This window comes from Mytilus galloprovincialis, chromosome 10 (genome assembly GCF_965363235.1).
Source record: "Mytilus galloprovincialis chromosome 10, xbMytGall1.hap1.1, whole genome shotgun sequence".
NCBI classification, from domain to species: domain Eukaryota; kingdom Metazoa; phylum Mollusca; class Bivalvia; order Mytilida; family Mytilidae; genus Mytilus; species Mytilus galloprovincialis.
In genome coordinates this window covers 2,204,083-2,231,886 of record NC_134847.1, presented here as the reverse complement: position 1 = coordinate 2,231,886, position 27,804 = coordinate 2,204,083, and the positions used below count along the sequence as shown (strand labels likewise).

The window sequence follows — 27,804 nt, the reverse complement described above, 5'->3', positions numbered from 1 at the left end:
ACACAATTGACAGAGAATGGCAGTTTGTCCTTTCCTTATTGAATGTGACAACATTAGGTTAGTCGCCATTTTATTTGTAGTATTTACTTAAGATAAAATTTTAAAAGGCCGAAGCTATTACGTTATTTTGTAAACATCAATTTAGTATAGCTTAAATGTATGATAATGATGTATTAAATTATGTTATATATATGGACTCCCTGACCCATTACACAGTAAACAGAAAAGGATTTTTAAGAATGAAGACCAATCAAAATTGGAGTTAGATATAAAATAATACACACAACTTGATGGCCACAATAACGGATATTGCTGCTGTTTCAATTTGGTACAGAAACTTTAAATTACACATTTTGCTATAAATTAAGCTTTTTCAGTGGAGATCAAATCATAATGGAATATTAACTTATTAAATTATTATAAAGATAAAAAAAAAAATGATAAAAGAATTATTACCGTAGCCAGGTTATATTGAGAAACATTTATTTTGTTTTGCTAGCCTTTTTAAAATTTAAATGCCTACAAATGCTTGAAAAAATTTAAAAGACCTATTTTATTATATTTTGCTGTGGAATGCAAGGTTATGTATCATGTATCGATCTTTATTTGAAAATTAAATCTATTGTAAGACAGGATTTATTTCATATAAAACAAAGGACTTAAATTTACAAGGCAGCCATTGTCACAACTTTATATAAGTAGTCCAAGATTTCTATGATGTCTAACTGCCTTTTCTTTACTAGGACTAGTTGATCCCGTCTAAGGCCCCTGATCAACTTCTAAAAAAAACACCTGTCAGACATCAGAGGAATCTCAACCTAAAATAAAGTTTGAAACATTCAACAGTTATGTGAAGTAATGACGATTTGTATGAATTTGTGTGTGATAATTTTTAATTTTCTTTTTAATAACCATAATGAATTATCATGTGGACTCAGACTTCTTTTGAACAGAGTTTTACAGTGCCTATTGCTATGTGTTTGTTTATTCTACATTGGCCTGAGGTATAGGGGAACTGGGTTGAGATATGACAATTAAAACATGTTTATATAAACCCTGCCTCTTTTTGTGCCTGTCTCAGAAAGTTTCTAAAAATCAAAATACCTGTGTTTGAGTATAAAGAAAATTTAAGAATCTGCATTTTTAGAATTTACAGAAAATTTTAATGCATGCAAAACTTATTCTATTTTATAAGGTTGCTTTTCATCATACTCATGCATGTTATCATACGGGGTATATATCTCCCAATTGATACGATATTCCCGTGCTTGCATTTCCTATCATGATTTTCTTGATAGAGGGTTACTGCTCACAAGGAAGCTATTAAACCAAGAGTTCCAAATGGTGAAGTTGAAATCATCCCTTCGTAAATTTTATGGACGCCATCACGAGTTGGTTGACCGTTATGGAATAACCGTTTCACAAATGATATCGGATATGTTCCTTACGTCGTAACTACAATCCCCTTCCCTTTCATGAATGTAACCTACCGAATTAGACTATTTACCGGATTTGTAATCACATAAGCAACACGACGGGTCCCTTGCCACATGTGGAGCAGGATCTGCTTACCATTCCGGAGCACCCGAGATCACCCCTAGTTTTTGGTGGGGTTCGTATGGTTTATTCTTTAGTTTTCTATGTTGTGTCATGTGTACTATTGTTTTTCTGTTTGTCTTTTTCATTTTTAGCCATGGCGTTGTCAGTTTGTTTTAGATTTATGAGTTTGACTGTCCCTTTGATATCTTTCGTCCCTCTTTTATCAATTTTCAGGGATTCAAAAATAATTCTTTATTAAATAATTACTTGTTTGTATGAATGTAACCAATTTTGTCTTAAAATAAAAGTTAATTAATAATATGAATCATTGCATGAACAGTACATTATTAATTAAAAAAAATTAATAATGTTTAAAATTCAAAGAAAAAAACATATTGCATTCAAAAACTATCGATATATGCCAAAAAGTTTAGGCCAGGATTTTTTAATTTATTGGTTTACGGATCCGCCGACCCGATTTTGCTGATTTCCAGAATAAAAATAAAATTCACTTTTCACGCTTTTTTATTCCCCCCGACCTTAAAGTCATAAGAAATGAGTGACCAGTGAAAAATAATGTTCTTCCAATTCTTGAACCAATGAATACAAACATCATAAACTTAGTCTTCTGTGCACGAATTTATTATTTTTTTCGTGTAAATTTCGTATAATCGTCAATTTTTTTTTCAATCGGTCAGTGTTGTTGTGAAAATATGGCAGGTAATTAAATTTCGTGTTTTGAAGCTGAAGTTTAACGATTGTCACCTGTTTGTCAACAATCGACAGAAAATCAACAAAAAGCACTGAAATTGAGCACCTGTTTAACATGTAAATATAGATAAAAGTTTATTTTAAGGACATCCATGCGTATTGTGATCACTGGATTTTTAGGCAGCAACCATTTGATTTTCTGGGGGGGGGGGGGCTATGGTTTTTTTTGGAAAAAAAAGTTTGTTTCCAGTTTTTGGAGAAAAAAATAATTTGTTTTTGATTCTGAGAAAAAAAAAATTGTTTGTTTCACCCTCTGCTGCCACTATATTTAATGCTAAAATTTTGTCCAGAAAAAAAAACCATAGCCCCCCCCAGAAAATCAAATGGTTTCTGCCTTACGAGATGGGTCACACTGAGGTCACTTTGCATGCGGAAAATTTGTCGGTGGGAATTGCTTCCTGGACGGAAGCAATGAAAATAAAGTTAACTTCTTCTAAATGTGAATTAATTAAAGAATTTTCTTCAGAAAAAAGTATATGTACATAAGTTTTATAATGAAAACTATCCATTGAGTATAAAAAAACATATGCATTATTTTTTTTATCATTTGAGGTTTCTTATGACTTTAACAAATGCAATTATCCCTGAAAAATAATTAAAATATTTTTTTTCCGGAAATGAAATGCATTAATCACTAACAAAATTGACAACACTTTCTGGTGTGAAAAAAAACCTTCCAGTTTATGTTTCTAAATATAGACAAATCAATTATAACTGACCTTGAAATGTCGTTTGCGCAAATAATTTTGCGGAACGAAACTTGTGTTTAAAACCAATTACACAATAAGTTCGTTTACCTTATTTGTCATCAGTCCGTAAGATGCATCATCTCATAGAAATAGACTTGTCCAAATGTGGACAGGGTGAAGGCATCAAATTAAAGAACTGAATATTAACAAATCATTAGGAATTTTCTTGTTTTTATAGGTAATAAAAAAAATGTCGTTCATTTGGATAAAAAAACGGGAATGCAAGACAATTAACAGATTAACCTCGTTTTTCCAGTGGACGATTCTATTAGGTTTTTGACACGTGTGTTGAAACTTATTTTCGTACGACGTTTATGCATTTTTTCTTTATCAGTTTTCGTGCTTGCATGAAGATCATTATTTACCAAGTTTTCTGGAATTGATTAAGAGCTACGCGAATCTATTTTTCTTGTTTCTGAAATGATGATTTAATTTCGTCTTTGTCCGTGCATCCCCTTTTTTTACTGTAAATTACTAGACAATGTCATGCGTAGTTTATAACAGCTGAGCAATAATATTTCATCGAACTAAAATTTTAGAAATGATGATAAAATAGCATAACAAACATATTGCTAGAAAGGCGAAATATATATTGATTTTGCATATTTTTTTGTCTTCATAGATGATTTTTTTTCTTTTTTTTCCCCCGACCGACCGACCCGACTTTTTCATGGGGAAAATCCGTAAACCAACAAATTAAAAAACCGTGGCCTTAGATGTTATTTGGAAGTTTTCTCTTGCTTAATTAAGTCAGGCTATTTGTTAATCGTATTGTCATTGAAAAGTAATTTGTATTTGTAAGTAATCTTTTAGGTGACTATTGATTGAGTACGTTCAATTTGGATTGGAAAGTTTTCCTGAATAAATGTAAAACAATATTTTGCTAACCTTAATGGAGAATTAAAGAGGATTTTATTGTCCAATGTACTTTTAAGGTAGAACTGTAGTATACAATTTTTAGAAAATTTGTTTTGAGGTTAATTTTTTCATTTTGTGGAGGATATTGGCAGTTTGTCATCGCGAGCTTCATTTACGTGTGACCCTACTAAATTCTGTCAAAAAAACCCAAAAGGAATAGAAAAAAATATGTTTTCAATCAGAGGGCTGCCAGCAACCCAATGACAATTTGTTTTCAAATGTATAGAGGCTTTCATGGTTACAATTTAGTGTTATTGCAAATTTTTCTTTCCCAGTTAGTGAGAAGAATGAAAAATAAACATTTTGAAGTAATCTGTTATCATAGATTGATTGGTTGGTGTTAAATGCCACTTTCAACACGATTGTGCTATTTCTTGGCGGTCAGTATTTGTTGGTTGAAGAAAGGTGCTGTGCCCAAATAGAACTACTAACCTTCAGCAAAGACTATCGTAGTATATTAAGGTTGAAGTCGAGTTCACCTGCCTCACTTGTGAGATTGAAACTTAAAACCTCAGTGTTGAATTTCATTAGACAGTACCTTGTGACACAATAGTTTCACTACTTTATTTAAAGATCACTTGGCCACCGAGACCCCCAAGTATTATCATACAAAGATTATTTACATATATCATATGAATATATGTGTATTTGTTTTTATATATATGTAAATTTAAACTGAGGTACATCACAACCTTGATTGATGTACTGTAGATTTATTATTTTTCATGTGGTACCAAATTTTGTGGTTTTTAGTGGGAACAGATAAACCACAAATTTAAATGTTAAACGAATTACAAATTATCTATAAGGTTCTATGCAGACATTGACATAACCACGAAATCAAATATCCACGAAAATGCAAGTTAGTCTCAATCCACGAAAATTGGTCCCCACGAAAATAAATGAATCCACAATAATCTTTACAATACCTTTTTGTGTTTACTCAGATGGTTAGAAATTGTGTTATTTTAATGAATTGTGTAGAGCTGTTGACTGTGGCTTCAATGTAATCAAACGAACTTGACAATAAGATGAACTCTGATACTTGAATATGTACTGTTCACAAATTTTGTTATGCCCTCAAGAAATTGGTATTTTGTTGAAAACTTGAATTTATGGTTTATCTTTATATATACAGGTACATGTAAAATAATAAGATGTCCTTAGTTGCCAATCAGACAACCTATAATCAACCACCAGAGACCAAATGATGTGGGTGTAACCAGCTGTCTTACAATTCACATCAGTGTATTTTTTTTTACATAGCTGGTAAATTTAACTAGGTACAAAACAACCTATAAAATTGATGTAATTTTGTCAACACTTTTTTGCGTTTCCTCCGATTCTTAGAAATTTTTCCTCCAATTGTTAGAAATTCTTCATCCGATTGTCAGAAATTCGTAATTAGAAATGACAAAACATCATTGAAAGTGTAATTAAGAAATCGTGTAAATTGCTATATGGAATATTAAATCTTATGATTGTTCCTTCTGTTACGTAATATTTCTGGTTATAAATGGAAACAAAATAATAAATTTCAACGATTTTGATCCAACATGTTTTCATAGGAAAGTTTTACATGGTGTTTGTACAATATAAATGGTTTTACCAATGATTTATGACTTTTGTCTGAATGTATAGCCATTCATATCCTGAGTAGGCTTTTAAATTGTTGAAAGCAGAAGACCAATCATGTTTGAGAATCAAAAGTAAAACTCCAGACAAATCGACAAAGCGCTGACCTCACTTAACATGGATGACCATTTTCTCTATTGATACTTTTCATAAAGAAGAAAATTCAATGAATAATAAAGCAGAAATCACATTAATCATGCGACTATCTGACGTAATTCAATAAATGTATGAATTTATTGTCGTTCGTCTGCTGTTGTATGATGTAAACAGTATTCCCTCAATTGATTCTTTTAACCGTTACAGCTTACAGAATTACGCACAAAGATTTTGTTGATGATTTTAATTATTTATAGAAAATTGAATTTCCTAATGTGGTATTTGGACTTTATATATGTTTATTTTAATGAATTATGTAGTAAGAGCTGCTGACTGTGGCTTCAATGTAATCCAATGAACTTGACAATAAGATGAACTCGATCTGACACTTAAATATGTACTTTTCACAAATTTTGCTATACCTTAAAATTCCAAGAAATTGGTATTTTGTTGAAAACTTGAATTTATGTAAAAAGTAAGAAGATATGCTATAATTGCTGATCAAACAACTTAAAATCCACCACAAGGGACGAATGACTTGAATGTAAGGTCACTATACAGTACAGCTCTTATGCTTAACCCTAACCTATGAAACCGAAGAAAATTAAGGTACTCAAATAATAAGATTGAATCCATAAATAATTTGTTTATCTGTCATAACAATTTTGGCATATATCGGCGAAATTCAATGTTTTGTTTGTTTTTATCCTAATAGATCTTGGTTATTGATCAAATGAATTGGACAACGATCATCAATTTGTTTTTCTCTCTTGTGGAGATCAAATCAATGCGGAACTTTCATTTCCAAGTAATCGTCCATCTTTTTGTCAATCATTCTAATCACATGATCACTAAGTTCTGATAAGAATTAGACTTCAGACAATAAAAAACATGAAATTAATTGTATTTGTGGCATGTTCTGACTGATCCATAAACATCCTTTAAAGGAAGTCAGGCAAAATGTTTTGTTGACAAGCATTTATCTGATGCAGATTACATCTCTCAAGAGCCTGTTGGATGCAGATTACATCCACTTGTTGAAGATTGAATGCTGCAAGACAAATCTTTATAAATAAGCCAGATTGTTCAATAAATTTGTTAATAATAAAAGAAAAAGGATCTTAGTACTGTCTATGCCACAGCAACATTTGCAAGTTTCTTTTTGTGTTTATCTGACCGATTTTGATTTCTGATAGATTTCTGTCAAGAATTGCTTGTTAGTTTAAACACCTTACTGTAAAAGAGAGGCCAAGATACCAAACCCATGGTGTAAAGTACATCCAACCATGGTTTGACCATGGTGTAAAGTGCATCCAACCATGGTTTGATTGATGTAAAGTGCATCCAACCATGGTTTGACTATGATGTAAAGTGCATCCAACCATGGTTTGACTATGATGTAAAGTGCATCCAACCATGGTTTGACTATGATGTAAAGTGCATCCAACCATGGTTTGACCATGGTGTTAAGTGCATCCAACCATGGTTTGACTATGATGTAAAGTGCATCCAACCATGGTTTGACTATGATGTAAAGTGCATCCAACCATGGTTTGACCATGGTGTAAAGTGCATCCAACCATGGTTTGACTGATGTAAAGTGCATCCAACCATGGTTTGACTATGATGTAAAGTGCATCCAACCATGGTTTGACTATGATGTAAAGTGCATCCAACCATGGTTTGACCATGGTGTAAAGAGCATCCAACCATGGTTTGACTGATGTAAAGTGCATCCAACCATGGTTTGACTATGATGTAAAGTGCATCCAACCATGGTTTGACTATGATGTAAAGTGCATCCAACCATGGTTTGACCATGGTGTAAAGTGCATCCAACCATGGTTTGACTGATGTAAAGTGCATCCAACCATGGTTTGACTATGATGTAAAGTGCATCCAACCATGGTTTGACTATGATGTAAAGTGCATCCAACCATGGTTTGACTATGGTGTAAAGTACATCCAACCATGGTTTGACTGATGTAAAGTGCATCTAATCATGGTTTGACCATGGAGTAAAGTGCATCCAACCATGGTTTGACCATGGAGTAAAGTGCATCCAACCATGGTTTGACCATGGTGTAAAGTGCATCCAACCATGGTTTGACTGATGTAAAGTGCATCTAATCATGGTTTGACCATGGTGTAAAGTGCATCCAACCATGGTTTGACCATGGTGTAAAGTGCATCCAACCATGGTTTGACCATGGTGTTAATTACATCCAACCATGGTTTGACTGATGTAAAGTGCATCCAACCATGGTTTGACCATGGAGTAAAGTGCATCCAACCATGGTTTGACCATGGAGTAAAGTGCATCCAACCATGGTTTGACCATGGAGTAAAGTGCATCCAACCATGGTTTGACCATGGTGTAAAGTGCATCCAACCATGGTTTGACTGATGTAAAGTGCATCTAATCATGGTTTGACCATGGTGTAAAGTGCATCCAACCATGGTTTGACCATGGTGTAAAGTGCATCCAACCATGGTTTGACCATGGTGTAAATTACATCTAACCATGGTTTGACCATGGTGTAAAGTGCATCCAACCATGGTTTGACTGATGTAAAGTGCATCCAACCATGGTTTGACTATGATGTAAAGTGCATCCAACCATGGTTTGACTATGGTGTAAAGTGCATCCAACCATGGTTTGACCATGGTGTAAAGTGCATCCAACCATGGTTTGACTGATGTAAAGTGCATCCAACCATGGTTTGACCATGGTGTAAAGTGCATCCAACCATGGTTTGACCATGGTGTAAAGTGCATCCAACCATGGTTTGACCATGGTGTAAAGTGCATCTAATCATGGTTTGACCATGGTGTAAAGTGCATCCAACCATGGTTTGACTGATGTAAAGTGCATCCAACTATGGTTTGACCGATGTAAAGTGCATCTAATCATGGTTTGACCATGGTGTAAAGTGCATCCAACCATGGTTTGACTGATGTAAAGTGCATCTAATCATGGTTTGACCATGGTGTAAAGTGCATCCAACCATGGTTTGACTATGGTGTAAAGTGCATCCAACCATGGTTTGACTATGGTGTAAAGCTCATCCAACCATGGTTTGACTATGGTGTAAAGTGCATCCAACCATGGTTTGACTATGGTGTAATGTGCATCCAACCATGGTTTGACTATGATGTAAAGTGCATCCAACCATGGTTTGACCATGGTGTAAAGTGCATCCAACCATGGTTTGACCATGGTGTTAAGTGCATCCAACCATGGTTTGACCATGGTGTTAAGTGCATCCAACCATGGTTTGACCATGGTGTTAAGTGCATCCAACCATGGTTTGACTGATGTAAAGTGCATCTAATCATGGTTTGACCATGGTGTAAAGTGCATCCAACCATGGTTTGACTATGATGTAAAGTGCATCCAACCATGGTTTGACCATGGTGTAAAGTGCATCCAACCATGGTTTGACCATGGTGTTTAGTGCATCCAACCATGGTTTGACTGATGTAAAGTGCATCTAATCATGGTTTGACCATGGTGTAAAGTGCATCCAACCATGGTTTGACCATGGTGTAAAGTGCATCCAACCATGGTTTGACCATGGTGTAAAGTGCATCCAACCATGGTTTGACCATGGAGTAAAGTGCATCCAACCATGGTTTGACCATGGTGTAAAGTGCATCCAACCATGGTTTGACTGATGTAAAGTGCATCTAATCATGGTTTGATTATGGTGTAAAGTGCATCCAACCATGGTTTGACCATGGTGTAAAGTGCATCCAACCATGGTTTGACCATGGTGTAAAGTGCATCCAACCATGGTTTGACCATGGTGTAAAGTGCATCCAACCATGGTTTGACCATGGTGTAAAGTGCATCTAATCATGGTTTGACCATGGTGTAATGTGCATCCAACCATGGTTTGACTGATGTAAAGTGCATCCAACCATGGTTTGACTGATGTAAAGTGCATCTAATCATGGTTTGACCATGGTGTAAAGTGCATCCAACCATGGTTTAACTGATGTTAAGTGCATCCAACCATGGTTTGACTGATGTAAAGTGCATCTAATCATGGTTTGACCATGGTGTAAAGTGCATCCAACCATGGTTTGACCATGGTGTAAAGTGCATCCAACCATGGTTTGACCATGGTGTAAAGTGCATCCAACCATGGTTTGACCATGGTGTAAAGTGCATCCAACCATGGTTTGACCATGGTGTAAAGTGCATCCAACCATGGTTTGACCATGGTGTAAAGTGCATCCAACCATGGTTTGACTATGGAGTAAAGTGCATCCAACCATGGTTTGACCATGCTGTAAAGTGCATCCAACCATGGTTTGACTGATGTAAAGTGCATCTAACCATGGTTTGACCATGGTGTAAAGTTTATCCAACCATGGTTTGACCATGGTGTAAAGCTCATCCAACCATGGTGTAAAGCTCATCTAACCATGTTGTAAAGCTCATCTAACCATGGTTTGACCATGGTGTAAAGCTTATTATTCAACCATGGTTTGACCATGGTGTAAAGTTTATCCAACCATGGTTTGAGCATGGTGTAAAGCTTATCCAACCATGGTTTGACCATGGTGTAAAGCTCATCCAACCATGGTTTGACCATGGTGTTAATCTCATCCAACCATGGTTTGACCATGGTGTAAAGCTCATCCAACCATGGTTTGACCATGGTGTTAATCTCATCCAACCATGGTTTGACCATGGTGTAAAGCTTATCCAACCATGGTTTGACCATGGTGTAAAGCTCATCCAACCATGGTTTGACCATGGTGTAAAGCTCATCCAACCATGGTTTGACCATGGTGTAAAGTTTATCCAACCATGGTTTGACCATGGTGTAAAGCTCATCCAACCATGGTTTGACCATGGTGTTAATCTCATCCAACCATGGTTTGACCATGAATTAAAGCTCATCCAAACATGGGGTGTGTTTGGATATACACCTGAGGCAGCCTATGGTTACCCATAGGTACCTATAGTTTGATATTTTATACACAAAATATCAAACCATAGGTACCTATTGGTAACCATAGGCCGCCTCAGGCGTATATCCAAACACACCCAATGTTTGACCATGGTGTAAAGCTTATCCAACCATGGTTTGACCATGGTGTAAAGCTCATCCAACCATGGTTTGACCATGGTGTTAATCTCATCCAACCATGGTTTGACCATGGTGTAAAGTGCATCCAACCATGGTTTGACCATGGTGTAAAGCTCATCCAACCATGGTTTGGCCATGGTGTAAAGCTTATCCAACCATGGTTTGACCGTGGTGTAAAGTTTATCCAACCATGGTTTGACCATGGTGTAAAGCTCATCCAACCATGGTTTGACCATGGTGTTAATCTCATCCAACCATGGTTTGACCATGGTGTAAAGCTTATCCAACCATGGTTTGACCATGGTGTAAAGCTCATCCAACCATGGTTTGACCATGGTGTAAAGTGCATCCAACCATGGTTTCACCATGGTGTAAAGCTCGTCCAACCATGGTTTGACCATGGTGTAAAGCTCATCCAACCATGGTTTGACCATGGTGTAAAGCTCATCCAACCATGGTTTGACCATGGTGTAATGCTTATCCAACCATGGTTTGACCATGGTGTAAAACTCGTCCAACCATGGTTTGACCATGGTGTAAAGCTCATCCAACCATGATTTGACCATGGTGTAATGCTTATCCAACCATGGTTTGACCATGGTGTAAAGCTCATCCAACCATGGTTTGACCATGGTGTAATGCTTATCCAACCATGGTTTGACCATGGTGTAAAACTCGTCCAACCATAGTTTGACCAAGGTGTAAAGCTCATCCAACCATGGTTTGACCATGGTGTAATGCTTATCCAACCATGGTTTGACCAGGGTGTAAAGCTCATCCAACCATGGTTTGACCATGGTGTAATGCTTATCCAACCATGGTTTGACCATGATGTAAAGCCCATCCAACCATGGTTTGACCATGGTGTAAAGCTCATCCAACCATGGTTTGACCAGGGTGTAAAGCTCATCCAACCATGGTTTGACCATGGTGTAATGCTTATCCAACCATGGTTTGACCATGGTGTAATGCTTATCCAACCATGGTTTGACCATGATGTAAAGCTCGTTTAACCATGGTTTAACCATGGTGTAAAGCTTATCCAACCATGGTTTGACCAGGGTGTAAAGCTCATCCAACCATGGTTTGACCATGGTGTAATGCTTATCCAACCATGGTTTGACCATGATGTAAAGCTCGTTTAACCATGGTTTAACCATGGTGTAAAGCTTATCCAACCATGGTTTGACCAGGGTGTAAAGCTCATCCAACCATGGTTTAACCATGGTGTAAAGCTTATCCAACCATGGTTTGACCATGATTATAAATGGTAAATGATGATAACCATGGTCACAAAGAAAGAAAAACCATGTGACTACTTGAGATTTGAGCTTTGTTAAATATCATCAGATGTATGAGCATGGTCAACCATAATCTCAAAGGTGGAAAACTAGAGTTGTCTCATCAGCAATCATACCACATCTTCTTTTATGTCAACCATGGTCACAAAGAAGGAAAATTATAGTTGACCATGGTGTTAAGCAAATCCAAAGATGGTTTGCCCATGGTTCATAAAATGGTGAGCTATCATAACCATGGTCAACCATGGTCACAAAGAAGGAAAATTATAGATGACCATGGTGTAAGCACATCCAAAGATGGTTTGCCCATGGTTCATAAAATGGTGAGCTATCATAACCATGGTCAACAAGAAGGAAAATTATAGTTGACCATGGTGTAAGCACATCCAAAGGTGGTTTGATTATGGTTATAAATGGTAAATGATGATAATCATGGTCAATCAACCATGGGTACATTTTGATAGGGTTGACTTTCTTAAAATTCACTGAGGCATTAACAATTAAACCTGTTATATATATATGTATAGGTAACAAAGATGTGGTATATAATTTACTAGTCTCTCAATTGTACAGGTATCAGTCTTTCTAGGAACCCATTTTATAGGGTGTTTTGTTCCAGAATTATTTTTTTTTAATGAAAATGGAACAAATATCATGTAATTTTAGTTCTTAGGAAGTTTTATGATTTACTATACAGTAACAAGCTAGTTCTTATATTTTGGTTTCTTAAAAAAATAAACCTTCTTTTAAGTACCGTAATATTTTGCAAAATTTCATGGAAAGATTGCATTTCTTTACTATTGGTGTATTTTCTGTAATATTTATGAAGAATATCAAAGAATACTCAGAACTGTAATAGCTACTTTACATGGTTTGCAGTAATACACTGTAACAAGATGCTTTAATTCATGATTTTGATACACATAGTATTAGTGATGCTTTAATTCATGATTTTAATACACATAGTAAAGTGATTCTTTAATTCATCTTCTTCTGAAACTCTTTTTGTTGTCGTTATCAAAAGAATTCATTTCATGCTTTGATTTTTTTATAAGAAAAATATGACAAAAAAGACATTTGTAGTTCTGTAATCTATATTTTTCTATCGGAAATCAATGAGTTCTATGATAAAGATAGGCTTATTTTACTTTGTAATTTGGCATGGGAAATCGGTCTTTCTTTTTTTAATCAGCATAAAGTTGGTAAAATAGAGTTGAACATGGCACTCTCATTTGGTGAATTTATGATATTTTGATGAGCAAGGATTACTTTTAAGTAGAATTTATGAGCAAATTATGATTTTTGATTTGGTCGTATATAACATTCAGAAAATATATGTTCAATATGTAAAAAGCTTTATATTTAATAAATAATAGATAAGGTGATTGTTTGATAAATATGTAGTATATGGCTTCAAGTTATTGTGAAATTGACATTTGAAATATAACATTAGGATTCAAACTAATCATATTTATTATCAATAAATTGCAAACCTTTAATTATACATATATTCCATTTTACAAATTGGATATTCAGATTTGTTTCCATCATCAGTCTGAATCAAAGAGTACAAAAAGACTTACTGAATTCTGACTTGATGGATAACCATTGCTGACATTACGGGTACACAGCTACTTTTGCATAGGTACTATTTCTGTACTAAAAAAATGCAGTACTGGAAATTTACTTTTAATATTTAGTACTATTTCTTTACTTTAAAACTATTGAAATATTTATGTACTTGTATTTAACAGTACTTGATTTGTACTAAATATTTTGGTACAGAAATAATTCAATATTCCATGATTGAAAATCATAACTTTAAGAGATTTGAAATAGAATTAAAAACTTTCAAAATGCTGAAAATGTAACGTTAGTAACCAAAAATCTGTAGTACCTAAATTTCAAGTAAAAATAAAGTACTATAAAATACAGGTACCTAAATATTACAATAATTTTAGAGTAACAAAATAGTACTGAATATTACAGTACTACAATTTTTAAGTACAGAAATAGTACCTATGCAAAAGTAGCTGTGTAGTCAAATAATATAGCTTAATTATCGGATCACAGATGAATTATCACGTTGTGATTGGTTAAATGCCGTCACGTGGTGACCCCCTATGAGACCGTATGGGGTTTAGTAAGTTTCATATGGGGTTCATGACGCGTTAATTGCACGTCATCTATTAATGTTGTTGTGTTTCATTGTTTATTTTTCAACAAAACGCCGCAGAAAAAGTCCAGCGTCTGATAAATTCGTTATACGGTTAACTACTGACCCCTAGGGATCCATAGAGGGTGAATAAAATTCATAGGGGACTCGGCCTCCGGCCTCGCCCCCTATGGATTTTACTAACCCTCTATGGATCCGTAGGGGGTCAGTAGCGAACCATATAACTTATATTATAGTGTGAATTCTACTTATTTTATGGTAACCAATTTTGTTGGATTGAGGAAACTTAATATTTTGATGAACATTAGCTTTACGGTTTTTACAAGGTCCTGGGCATAGCCTATAAATTTTGTACTGCATTGATTTGAAATTCATTGGTTAAAACTCCTTACTCCAAGTAGAATTCTTCGAAGACTCAAAATTTGTACAAAAAAAATAAAAATTGTCATATTTTAAAAAATGAAATTGTATATATAATTACATGTATCTTCATTTACTTCAATTTTAATTGAAAAGAGCAAATACAGACAATAGTAAAATTAAAACCACATATAAATGAAATATAGATGCACTAAAAAACAAATCATAAGTAAATTCTAATCGCTACTATATATATATACTAATGTCCAATCTGAACCATGTGTGAATTTTAGAAAAGCCATATTTGAAAATGAATAAATTAAAGGGACATAATTAATTCTAATAAAGATACATTCTTTCTTTATTGTTGTTCTCAGGAGAGAACTTGAATGATTCTGCTGTTTGATAAATCTGCTCTTAGAATATTTAAACCAATAGTTTGTCATTTGATAGATCTGCTCTGAGAATAGTCAAACTCCATATAAGATTAATTTAAATTAAGGGGAACAGTCTCCAGACCAAGATCGAAAAACAACGCTATAATAAAACACACAGTTGATCCTTTAAGATATTCTGGATTTGACAAATGACGGAACATAAGTTCAAACTCGCTGTCTGTCCGATGTTTTGTATTTAAATGATGATTGATCATTTTACGGATAACTTTACCATAGAATTCTGCTTATCGGCAGCCATCATTATCCATAGGAAGTTGTTTGTCTAAATTTGGCAGTGTTTGTTTTTATGATTACGTCATTAAGATTAAGCGTTATTTATCATATTTTGGATAGATGCTTCTGATTGAGTCATGGCGTATTTCCTGATACAGTTATCTAAAGTCGTTCACCTCTCATCCTCGTTTAGTAATCATATTAGTGATCAATACTTATTCCATATATGTAGATGTCTCATAGACTTAAAAGTACAACATGCCTCCATGGATATTTATATTGATTGATTAATTTGTTGTTTTTTGCAGATTAGATAACTTAAAATTTCTCACTTAATGTCTTAAATTAAATTACCTTTAACCGTAACTGTGACTCAATTTGTTTCATCAACTTGTTGGGTTTCCAATTAACCAGGTTAATTTTTAATTTTTTTCTGCAGCATCTAAATTAAATGCTGTTAAAATAATAAAATAAGTAATGTAAATTCAGTTTGTTTTATGACTTTTGATTTAAAATTTGGGATTCAGGAATATTTTTGCTTTCGATAGCCTATTTGGGACGACATCAAAAGTTCAATGAAGGATAAAAAACTTAATTTACATAGTTTTTTCATAGTCTTTACCGGTATATTAATTTTACGATACATATTTTACTTGATTACTCCAAAAAATTTGACAAAATTTTATCTCAATATATTTACTGTGGATTCGTTTATTTTCGTCAGTATTTATTTTCAAGGATTGAGAAAAAGTTGCATTTTAGTGGATATGTGATTTCGTTGTTTTGCCAATCTCTATAGATCTGCATTCAAAGCATAAAGAAAATTTGTAATTCATTGAGCATTAGAATATATGGTTTTTATATTTTCCACGAAATCCACGAAAATTGGTATTCAACGAATAAGTATGAATCCACAGTCTATATTGCACAGTTATAATTTTCTCAATTAAACAAATAATTATCTTGGAAATCATTCATTAAATATGATACCTAATTTTCATCTAGCACAGTCTTAAAGATGTGTCATAGATTTTCTACGACTTGCCCTATTAATGAGTGGACAAAACTATATTTTATGGCATCTTTCTTTCCTAGTGAATCCAAGAAATTAACTTTTGTTTGATTGCCAGAGCAAATAATTACGGTAAATACGAAAGAGTAATAGTGTAATCAGGAAATCGTCAAGAAAAGACTAATAATGTATAAATATGTCATTTTGGTTAAAATAATTTCCCCCCAGTATAATCTACAGTGCCATAAACAGCTATTTTAAATCATTAGCAGTTTCTGTCTTTACAATGCTGTCTTGCACATGAGCAGGTTACGTGGTAAAGAAATTAATGTAAGAAAATGTTCAGTGATGCCATGGAATTTTATGACAAATTAATTTGACTTAATCCTGATATTGACACAATAGGGTTTCTAGATGATCTCTACAAAAACTAATTAGCAAGGGAATTGTGAAGCAACAGCTTATGTAAATTGATTGTAACACAGTTACCTGCCGAGCTTTATTAATTTAAGGTGATTCAGTACTATTTCAGGTGCAAAGTAATTATCTACAAGACTTATGTTTAAATTTTCATTTTGGAAGATTGAGTAAGGGAAAGAATACGTTCTGGTGGCATGTACAATTTTAGTGAAATGATAAAAAAAAACGTTAATTGAAAAATAGCAATGTGACATTGTTTAAATATGTTGATAGATATTTGTGCTAAAATATAAAGTTTGATGAATTAGAAATTAGAAAATGTTTGAAAGATATTGGTTCATGGATATTTATTTAACTCAGAGAGTGTGGATTTCTAACTGCTTGACGGAATGACTCTGCATACTGTTGGTAGGATTAGGATTGTTCTAAAGGAATTAGTTTATTTGATATAGTTTCTTGTTAGCTTCCTCGTTACAGTGTATTAGCGCCTAAAGAATAATGTTGATACTTACAAAACTATGTAGGAATGATGGTCCAGAATTATGTGGCAGTAAAAGAAATTTGTATTTTTCTCTGTGTTCTTGAACTCGGAAGTGAGTTTTTAATATTTCTTAACATTCAATAGCAAATTTGGAAAAAAAAAGCCAGGATCTTTAGATGAAAATATAATGCTAATTGCATACTAAACCATGTAGGACTATTATGATGTTCCAGAACTGTGTGTGCAGTAAAAGAATTTTTTTTTTTCTCTGTGTGCTTGAAATCGGAAGTGAGTTTTTAATATTTCTTAACGTTCAATAGCAAATTTGAAAAAAAAGCCAGGATCTTTAGATGAAAATATAATGCTAATTGCATACTAAACCATGTAGGACTATTATGATGTTCCAGAACTGTGTGTGCAGTAAAAGAATTTTTTTTTTTCTCTGTGTGCTTGAAATCGGAAGTGAGTTTTTAATATTTCTTAACGTTCAATAGCAAATTTGGAAAAAAAGCCAGGATCTTTAGATGAAAATATAATGCTAATTGCATACTAAACCATGTAGGACTATTATGATGTTCCAGAACTGTGTGTGCAGTAAAAGAATTTTTTTTTTTCTCTGTGTGCTTGAAATCGGAAGTGAGTTTTTAATATTTCTTAACGTTCAATAGCAAATTTGGAAAAAAAGCCAGGATCTTTAGATGAAAATATAATGCTAATTGCATACTAAACCATGTAGGACTATTATGATGTTCCAGAACTGTGTGTGCAGTAAAAGAATTTTTTTTTTTCTCTGTGTGCTTGAAATCGGAAGTGAGTTTTTAATATTTCTTAACGTTCAATAGCAAATTTGGAAAAAAAGCCAGGATCTTTAGATGAAGGCTAATTGCAGGACTTTGTTCCTATTGAAGATGACTTGTCGTCTCAAATAATACCATTACTGTCACAAAGCAAGATGACATTTGGCAGAAAGCACGAGAAAATACAATTACGACTGATGTGATTTAAAGAGATTTAATGGTTCTCGCAGTAGTAAAAACCCAGCAAAACATTTTTTCCACGTAAACTGGATTTTTACAAAGCTGAAGCATTTTAGCAAAGCCAATAACGGTAAAAGAATTGACTTGTTGCTTAAAGCTGGCTATAATGGGAAAAAAGCTCCATTAGGAGTGACAAAAATCATTAGGTAAAGCGCTGTCAGTAACCAAATTTCGTGGAACGTTAACGATACTTTGATGAAAATAATTGGTGACAATGTCTTTTAATGGAGGATAACTTAATTGGCAGGAAGTCTAATTCATCGTAAAATGCTTCACTAAATCGTATTCAGTAGGAAAATAGGAGGTGATGAAATACGGAAGTTTCTTATGATCTTGATAGATGCAACAGATATAGAAAATCATTTTATAAAATACCTGTAGCCCATAGAGGTCAGAGAGGTGTTGCATAGTTCAAAAGTAAAGAGTCTTTTTAGAATTAGTGATTTTGAAAATTTTGTAATTTTGATGTGGAAAAATACAATTTTTACTCTTATATCCAATGCCTGATGGACCAGTTATTCCAGGATATCAGCAATATTAAAAACTATGAACTCCAAGTTAAATATTACTTATTGTTTGCACATTGAAACCAGCAGGTACATTTAATATGAAAAGTATATAATGCAGGCACAAAATGCATGAAGAACTTTTGATTGTGCTTTTGGCTTAGTTTTCATGACAGTGATTTAAAAAACATGTAGTTTTTGGCAGCCAATACATGTACATTCTGTGATTCCTAATGGTTCCTATTCATGTAATCAGATGTTTGTTTTGTACTTAATTGAAATTATCAATTGGGATATATTTAGATGTTTAGATTTCCCACACACACTTATCGTTTATTTAGCTAAGTCTTTGAAGTATTTTTGATCTTGTATGAATGGGAAAAAAATGCAATTTCTTACTTGTAATACACACGCTTGCAAATCTGTTACTATTTCAGACTTTTGTTCAACAGAATATATATATATATATATATGATTAGAAATTAAGGATAATAATATCGTAGGAGGGATAAAAGAATTGATGAAATTCTTTACTTATTTAAATGTGTCAGATTCTTTTAGTAAAAGAGGTTAGAAAGGGGAAGTAACTGGGATCTAAGTGAAATATTCAAAAGGGAGATAACTGTGATCTTAAGTGAACTATTCCAAAGGGAGATAACTGTTGTTATAGGATAATGAATGTCAGATTATGGAGAATGCAAAGGAACAACTTACACATATTAAAGGTTGGTATAACTTGCTATGAATGTCCAGTCTGTGTCAAGGGGGGCCTAATGTTGAATTCATATATTCCTTTCCATTAGAAAAAGTCTTTTACTTCCAACTTGCAATATGATACATATTATAGCATGAAATCAGGGGCACATACAGCCATTTTAAAAAGGGGGTTCCAAACCCAGGAGGTTGTTCCACCCGTATGTCCCCATTCAAATGCACTGATTGTCCAAAAAAAAAGGGGGGTTGTAAAAAAAAAATGGTCAGCAGAATATTATCATCTATTAATCAACATGGTGTCATAATATCCGAGCTGTTGACTCTTTATAGGAGTTATTGCCCTTGAAACAACCATATTTTGTCACCATCAAACATATTATCATTGCATTGTGTCAATTTTGTGCTAGAATGTCAGGTGGGAAATAAGTAAATGTCTGCTATTAGAGCTCTTAATTTTATGGAGTAAGTGTTTTTTTTATATAGATTAGAGGGTTGGTTTTCCCATTTGAATGGTTTTTCATTAGTAATTTTTTAGGCCTTTTATTATAGCTTGCTGTTCGGTGTGAGCCTATGCTCCATGTTGACAACCATACCTTGACCTATAATGGTTTACTTTTATAAATTGTGACTTGGATGGAGAATTGTTTTATTGGCACTCATACCACATCATCCTATATCTACTTTATAATGTTTTGTATAATTTGTTGTCTTTTCAACTTTCTTTTTGGCTATGTTGTTGTCTGATTTTTAATGGACTTATGATTTTTGATTGTCTAGCCTCAAAGCTATATCTTCTCTCTTAATGTTTTATATGATCAGCTTCTCCTCTGAAGAAAAGTTCACAATAAAGCCTTTGATGTTCATAAGAATTCTAAATAGCATAAACAAAAGCATAGATCAAGTGCATTTTATTGATATATGCAATTAAAAAAGCCATTCGGTTTAAAACTGTAACTATGATTTACATGAAATCAGTTTATAGCATCTTTGTTCTTTCTATTTAAGGTATGTAATTTTATTTGATATTTTATGTACCAAAATTTATTTTAGTATTGGGGGAAAAAATTAACCTATTTTGTTGATTGTGTTAGAGTTTGAATTGAAAAATGTGTTTGCAATTGACCATAACTTTGCATGCTTTTGAAAAGTCATTACAGTAATGTAATAGTTACATAAGTAATTGAATTGCACTGCTCTCTTAATGCTTAATTTACAATAGTATATATATTTATAGCAAATAACAATATTCATAAATAAATCAAATCCATATACAACATTAAACTTCTGGCCTGTAGTCTAGACATCTTTAAGGGGGTTATTTGGGGTCATGAAGCTCAGACTTTAGCAGACAAACTTCAGTTCTACTGGAGGGGCGTTATGCTTTTAGGTCAGTTCATCTGTCTGTTCTGTATCAGGTTTAATTTTAAAGTTTTGGGTATAGGATCATAGTACATTATAATATAAAAGTTTTTGGTCATTTCAACTTGAAACATATATACACATGTTCATTTCAAGAAGTGAATTATTTAATATAAATTGCCAAATAAGAGATTTTCACATATCACTGAAAGGAAATATGACAGTAAGTTTGGTTGTTTGAAATTTTTCTTATAATACACCTTATCGCTATTTGTCCGCCATTACTGGATATCACACAGGTTCCTGTAAAATTTTGACGTCATAAAACAAAATATTTGACGCCACAAGGGAAAAGTGATTGTTGTTGACGTCAAAAGTTCAAACGGCCTGGTCAACCAGGATTAGCGATAAGGTGTATTGACCCACATTCTTGGTAATCACAATGAACTAATGAACATATTTGAGTAATATTTAAAAAGCAAATGTCAGAATAAATCAAAACACACATGAAATGAAATGACAATCAAAAAGTATTTCAAATTTTTATGTTCTTTTTCGTTAGAGTGTATAAACAGGGACACAGTTTCTCCTAGGTTAGAGTTGTATCCCTTTGCAAAAAATCAGACTAGTGACAAAAGCAAAAAGAATTGTAATGCTATTACAACTTTTATGTAAAAAATCAGACAATTTAAAGTTTGACATATAGTATATAAACTTGGTTCCTGTCCTGAATGGTTAAGACTGTAGAGGGGCGTAAAAGCATCATCATCAACATCAGCATGCATGCAGAGCAGGGTATCCACATGGTAGGATGCGTAATAAAATTGCCATATGACGATGAAGGAACAATTAAAAATTTCTTGCACGTTGATCTTTTTACCGATTTCACATAGTGAATAATGAACATTTTTCACGCCTTCACTTGAAATAAAAATGGCAAAACATGTTGCATGAACATAACCCAGTTTACCACCCTCACTGTATGTTGTCCTGTTGAATTCTTTCGGTTATTTTTGTTTTGGGTTACAGTCTTTTTCCTGTATCCAACATATCTCCAGTTTTTTAAATTATGATAATTGATCTGCTATATAAAGATATGAAGGAAATTCTTAGACAACAATACAGATTGATGTTTTTTACGAGAGAAATTTCAATTGCGATAAAAATTCACATTATTGAATATTATTGAAAAAGAAACATTATGTTGTAATGACATGTGATAATTATTCCTGAAGGGAAACGAAGCATATCTCAAGTTTTCAACAACGGTATTTTTCATACAATAGTTATAGGAATTTTAAACGATTAACAGCTTTTAACAGCGCCATATTGTCTTAATTCGAAACAGTCACTGATGTTACACAAACAGATTAAAATCACTAATGTGCATAGAGAAGCTGACCTAATGCACTTTTATCCACTAATGATAGCAATTGTGTAGTTTTTACAAAATCCATGGTAATGCACGAGGGATCTGAGTATTTGGCGATGGTCCTTGATCGGTATTTAATCTCATGATGTTTGTTATCAAGTGTTATGCATCTCCCGGGGTCAGCCATGGGGAGAGATATATATCCTACTGAATATAACATTTTATTGATGAATAAAGGGGACTATGATCAATTATTACACATTTATTAAAGAAATACAATCAATTATTTCACCTTTTATGATTGTGAACTATTCTTTGGATACGTTCCCTTATCAATAACCATTAGTTGAAGCCTTACACTAGTTAGTCACTGTTCAACAAGTTTTCCTATGTAATTTACGAGCGATATTGTTACCAATGATTTATGAAATATCAATATCAAATAATATTTGTATTGTTTCTCTTGTTATTTTTTATGTAGTAGTTAATTCCTTTTGGTGTGATATTTTCACCAAGTTATTAGTTACAAAACATTGCCATTTGAACTTAATTGCAAAGTGAACTTTGGTATAATAGCTGATCTCAATTGTCTATGAGAAAGTTGATTGACCTTGACTTCCCATGAGAGGTTAGCTCAATTGTATGTTGTTTTAAATGCTGGAGTAGATTTTGAACTAGTATATATTTGTTTAGGGGTCAGCTGAGGGACGCCTCCGCCTCTGGCTACATTAAAGACCTGTTGGTGACCTTCTGCTGTTGTCTGCTCTATGGTCAGGTTGTTGTCTCTTTGACACATTCCCAATTTCCATTCTCAATTTTATTTGTCAGTTTGTTCTGCAATGGTTTGTGTTATTTGATAAAATGTTAAAGTGATATAAATTTAACCCTTCCAATGTTAGTTGATATGAGTAAGCCAATATCAGTAATACTCTTCCAAAGTTACTGTAATTATTATGCCATGATGTGACTTAAAAGGTTTGATGTTCTCTGATAAACTGTCAGTTACTCCACCAAGATTGTTTTGTTTTTTGATGAGGATTATGAGATGCTCTGTAAAGATATGTTATTCTCTAAGATTGTTAGATGCTCTGTAAAGATGTGTTGTTCTCTGATTAAGAATGTCAGTTACTCTCCCAAGGTTTGTTGTTCTCTGACTAAGATGTTCAGTTACTGCTCCAAGTTTTGTTGTTCTCTGACTAAGATTGTCAGTTACTGCTCCAAGATGTGTTGTTCTCTGATTAAGATTTTCAGTAACTGCTCCAAGATGTGTTGTTCTCTGACCAAGATTGTCAGTTACTGCTTGAAGATTTTTTTTTTCTCAGATTAAGATGGTCAGTAACTGCTCCAAGATCTGTTGTTCTCTATTAAATATTGTAACTTTGATATAAACAATGCCACTTGAACACATCTTGGATATACTTTTTTCCTTTTAAGGAAAAAATATTACAGTATTTATTCTTCTTGGAACTTATTATATTATGAAGGAACTTTTATTTCATGACAAGTGTGCAATGAGCAATGAAATGACAGACTGTTTACAGTAATCATATTTGACATTTTACCCTGATAAGATTTATTTGAATAAAGAAGTAAAAAGGACTATATTTGGGCTAAGTATAATGTATTTAAACATTAATTCCTTTGAAGGCAGTAATTGTGAGACAGAAATAGAAAAACAGGAAATCATGGATGTAGATCTAGTTGTAAGCATGTCTGCTGCCGCTGTTTGCTACGTGCCTCTGTTGATTGTTTAGTTTCCGCAGAACAAGATTTCTGTAATCAATGGTGAAATTTCAACAGAATTTTCTGCTTAATTTCGTGTATAAATTGTATGTGTTATATGTGATTATAGTAAATTGAATTTCAATCAAAACCTGATGAACAAAAAATCAATAAAGCTCTTGTATGAATCTGATTCTAAAATGATCAACACAACTCTTTGAGGTCTGCAGCAAGAAATGTCAAAATTGAAGAAGCGCCTTTTGCACCAAAGTCGATAGTAAATTAATTCAAAGATGTAAAATGCAATGTCAGCATAATTTTTTGTTGATTTTGGTCAAATTGAAATTGTGTGTAATGCTGTATCTGAAGATAAAGGAAGATGGATAGAAGATAGATTATATCAGTCAATTGGTGAATAATTCAGCCCTAGATTGATCACTTATTTAAATTTGATTGAAATGTTACATTTATTTATTAATTGACATTAAATACAGGCCAGAAAGGTTCATCACACTAATTCATTTATCTAATGTATTAACCTGGTAGAATACCACCTACAGGCAAGAATTACTATAGATTACTAAAAACAACTAATTTTCTCATAGGATCTGACCAAGGTAGCCTTAAGTGTCATAATACAAATTATATATATATATATATATATATAGAAAGTTGAGTTTTTGAAAGAAACCTTGATAGAATTATAATTATATACAAGTTTAAATCGAAAACAAATCTATATTTGCATTGGATAAAAACCACAATTTTTATACGTGTGCATGTAAAACAAATTCTTGGTAGAGGATTCTTTTAAAAAATACACCAACATAATTTTGCCAAAAAGAACCCAAAAAATGAAAGTAAAATCACAAAAGTTTTGAACTTTGAGGAAAATTCAAAACACAAAGTCCCTAATCAAATGGCAAAATCAAATGAAAAGTATATTTTAACAAATTTCATTTAACAATACAGGTCGAACAACTGATGTTCTTAAAACCTTGCTGACTCATGACGTACTCAGTCATTGATGATTGCTAAATAAATATATATATATATTTGTCTAGCCCAGAAGTTTGGTCATGTTTACTGTAGTGATCTGTAGTCCTTCCCATGTTGAATGGCAGCAAGTTAATAATAGCAGTGTGGTTTCCTAGAATGGAAATAGAAATTTGAATAGGCTGGTTTCATCATTTCAAGATAAAAGATGCATGTTGATGCTGCATTAAAAAGTAAAATCACAAAAATACTGAACTTAGAGGAAAATCAATTGGGAAAGTCCATAATCACATGGCAAAATCAAATAATAAAAAAAAATATCTCTTAACCCAAAAGCAAAAAAACATAAAGATGTACAGTGCAATAGATATCCAATGATATTTATTCAATTTCTATGAAGCATATTTTTATGTTTTCAAATATAATCTGTATTTGTTTAAAAATCAATATTTTGCATGGAAACAAGGAGGCTTTTTATTATTTGTTTGTGAAAACAAGTTTCAAATGTCAAATATTATGTATAGAATAAAGTCTATCATCCTCAAATTTCAGCCTTAATTTTATTAGGCATGCTTTTTCATTAGTTTTAATTACAATTAAGAACATTAAACAGCAATATACTTCTGAGAAAATATATTGCATGTCTGATAGAATTTAAAAAAACTAATAATGAAACTTTTTTGTGTGTTTTGATTATAATTAATTGCTTTATCGATAAAGTGTTGTCTCCATGAAATAAAAGTTGAAATTTTATTCAATAAATTTGTAGCTTTATGCTTTACTGCTCTTGTACGGCTATGCTGCATTATCCCAACATACAACAAGTACTTAACAAACTCAAAGCCATTGAGTTCTATATTTCACATTGATGCCTTCAACAATGAGCAATTTTGTCAATATAACCGAACAATGAACTTTTAAATCATACTAGTTGGAGATTTGGTTAGTTATAAAACCAGGTTTAATCTGTCATTTTCTTCAGAAAATGTCTGAACCATTTGAGTGAAGAATATATGGCAGTTAAATGTTTTTCATTTGTTCCATTGATATGATAGCTTTTAATTTTGTCAGTTTAAGGAGGTAGACCTAGGTTAAGGGAATTATAACTCTTAAAATCATCAGTACGTTTATGTCAACCATTTTTTAAGAATATATTCTAAGCTTCTAGGTTACATAGATTATTTTCAATCTGTTTCAGGTAAATGCTTAAAATACATGGATGAACTTGACTTTTACAAACGCTTAACTGATTTAAAGAGTTATCTCCCTGAACCAAGGTCTACCACCTTAAATGGTCTTCCTCTGTTTGCAATGGAGATCAGTATTTTTGTTATACTTTTACACACCTTACTTTAGATATGGTCCCAGACTCTTATCAGTCCCATGCAATCCTTCAAACAAAAAGAGCTTAGAAATAAAGAAAATAACACTATATTTTATGGTCCAAAGCAATTGTCTGGATAAACTTTCAACTAAGCCTTTTATTTTTAAATCCAAGAAGGTATAAGATATTTATAGAATTACATTGATTATTTGTCTGTCGAAATATTTACTACAAATAAATAAGCATCAGAGAAAAAATATTATAGTCTTGACTATTGAAATACTAAACTGAAGTCAATTTACTCGGTGGTCTTTGGTATTGGTATTTTGTATACTGCATGTTTGTCTTTTCATTGTTTTTCTTTTTTGCCATGGCAAATATTAGTTTTCTCTTGATTTATGAGTTTAAATGTCACTTTGGTATCTTTGGTCTTTCTATTACCAGTATCAAATATTTTTTCTATTTTTATATCATAAGTATTTTGATAACTCGTAACATATAACTTACACTTTTAAAAATAGATCAATCCACAATACATGTGTGTCTGTTGTATCGATATATATACATTAATTTTCTCCTTATTCCATTGTTGTTCTAACAGTCCAGAATTAAATGTGTTAAAACCATTTCAAATTGATTTTTTATTTTACAGAATAAAAAAAATGCCTTTTGTTTAATGAAGACTAAACTCTTTAAGCCACAAGTTATAGTATCCCCTTTTGAGTCTCTTTTTATCTTTGAATGTCATAATTCCCAAGTCAACAAAACATTTTTTGAGTTATGTCCCTTCGTGTACTCATGTTTTATTTTATTTTTCAGGTAAGACTAAGTATGAAGAAAAAGTAAGGTAGGATCTTATATTTTATGTTCTATATTAGTGTGGTATTTGATTAAATGTTGATGATAATACTGAGGAAATAGACGAAAGATTTTGTTTTATCTCAAGGAAAGGATACTAGAGTCTGTCTGCGCGGGCGGATGATGATTATTCAAACAAGGTGTGCAGAGTGTCCAATATACGGTAGATAGTGGAATCATATATCATTTTCTAGGCACTTTATATATATATATATATATATATAAAATGACTGAATAAATAGTCAACGATCAATCTTACAGGGCGATGGATCATGTACTGTGAAAGTACTTTTATTCGTGGGGTACCAATTTTCGTGGTTTTCGTGGATGACTTTATCCACGAATTTAAGTGTCCAACGAAATAAAACAACCATCGTCCAAATCAAGACATTGAAAGATCACCATCGGTTGGTTTGACTATGATCTAGAGAATATATTGAACAACGCCAAATCTGAGAATACTTTAATAGCAGTCACAGAACTACAACCGCATGCATGCATATACCCATTTATTTTTTAATAATTCCTGTACAACTTTTGATTTTTTTATTCTCATAAAAAATATTTTTGATCGATGAAAGTCAGATTTCCGGTATTGATACGCTAGTATGATAAAGTGTTCATTTTATATCCTCATAGTTCTCGTATAGATATATGGGAAATAATAATTTCATGCTGGGCT

At 32.9% G+C, this 27,804-nt stretch overlaps 1 protein-coding gene across 13 annotated transcripts in view; it reads left to right on the top strand.

Annotated features, from left to right (window-relative positions):
- LOC143049654 (neuron navigator 2-like) overlaps nt 1–27,804 on the top strand; it is a 342,816-nt gene that overhangs the window by 70,286 nt on the left and 244,726 nt on the right. The window contains exon 1 of one of the 13 annotated variants that reach the window (XM_076223279.1): nt 19,437–19,502. The exons of the other annotated variants lie outside the window; for them this stretch is intronic. Coding sequence (XP_076079394.1) covers nt 19,452–19,502 — 51 coding nt within the window. The 5' untranslated portion in view covers nt 19,437–19,451. Of the gene's footprint in view, nt 1–19,436; nt 19,503–27,804 lie in introns of those variants that run through there. 13 annotated transcript variants of the gene reach the window in all.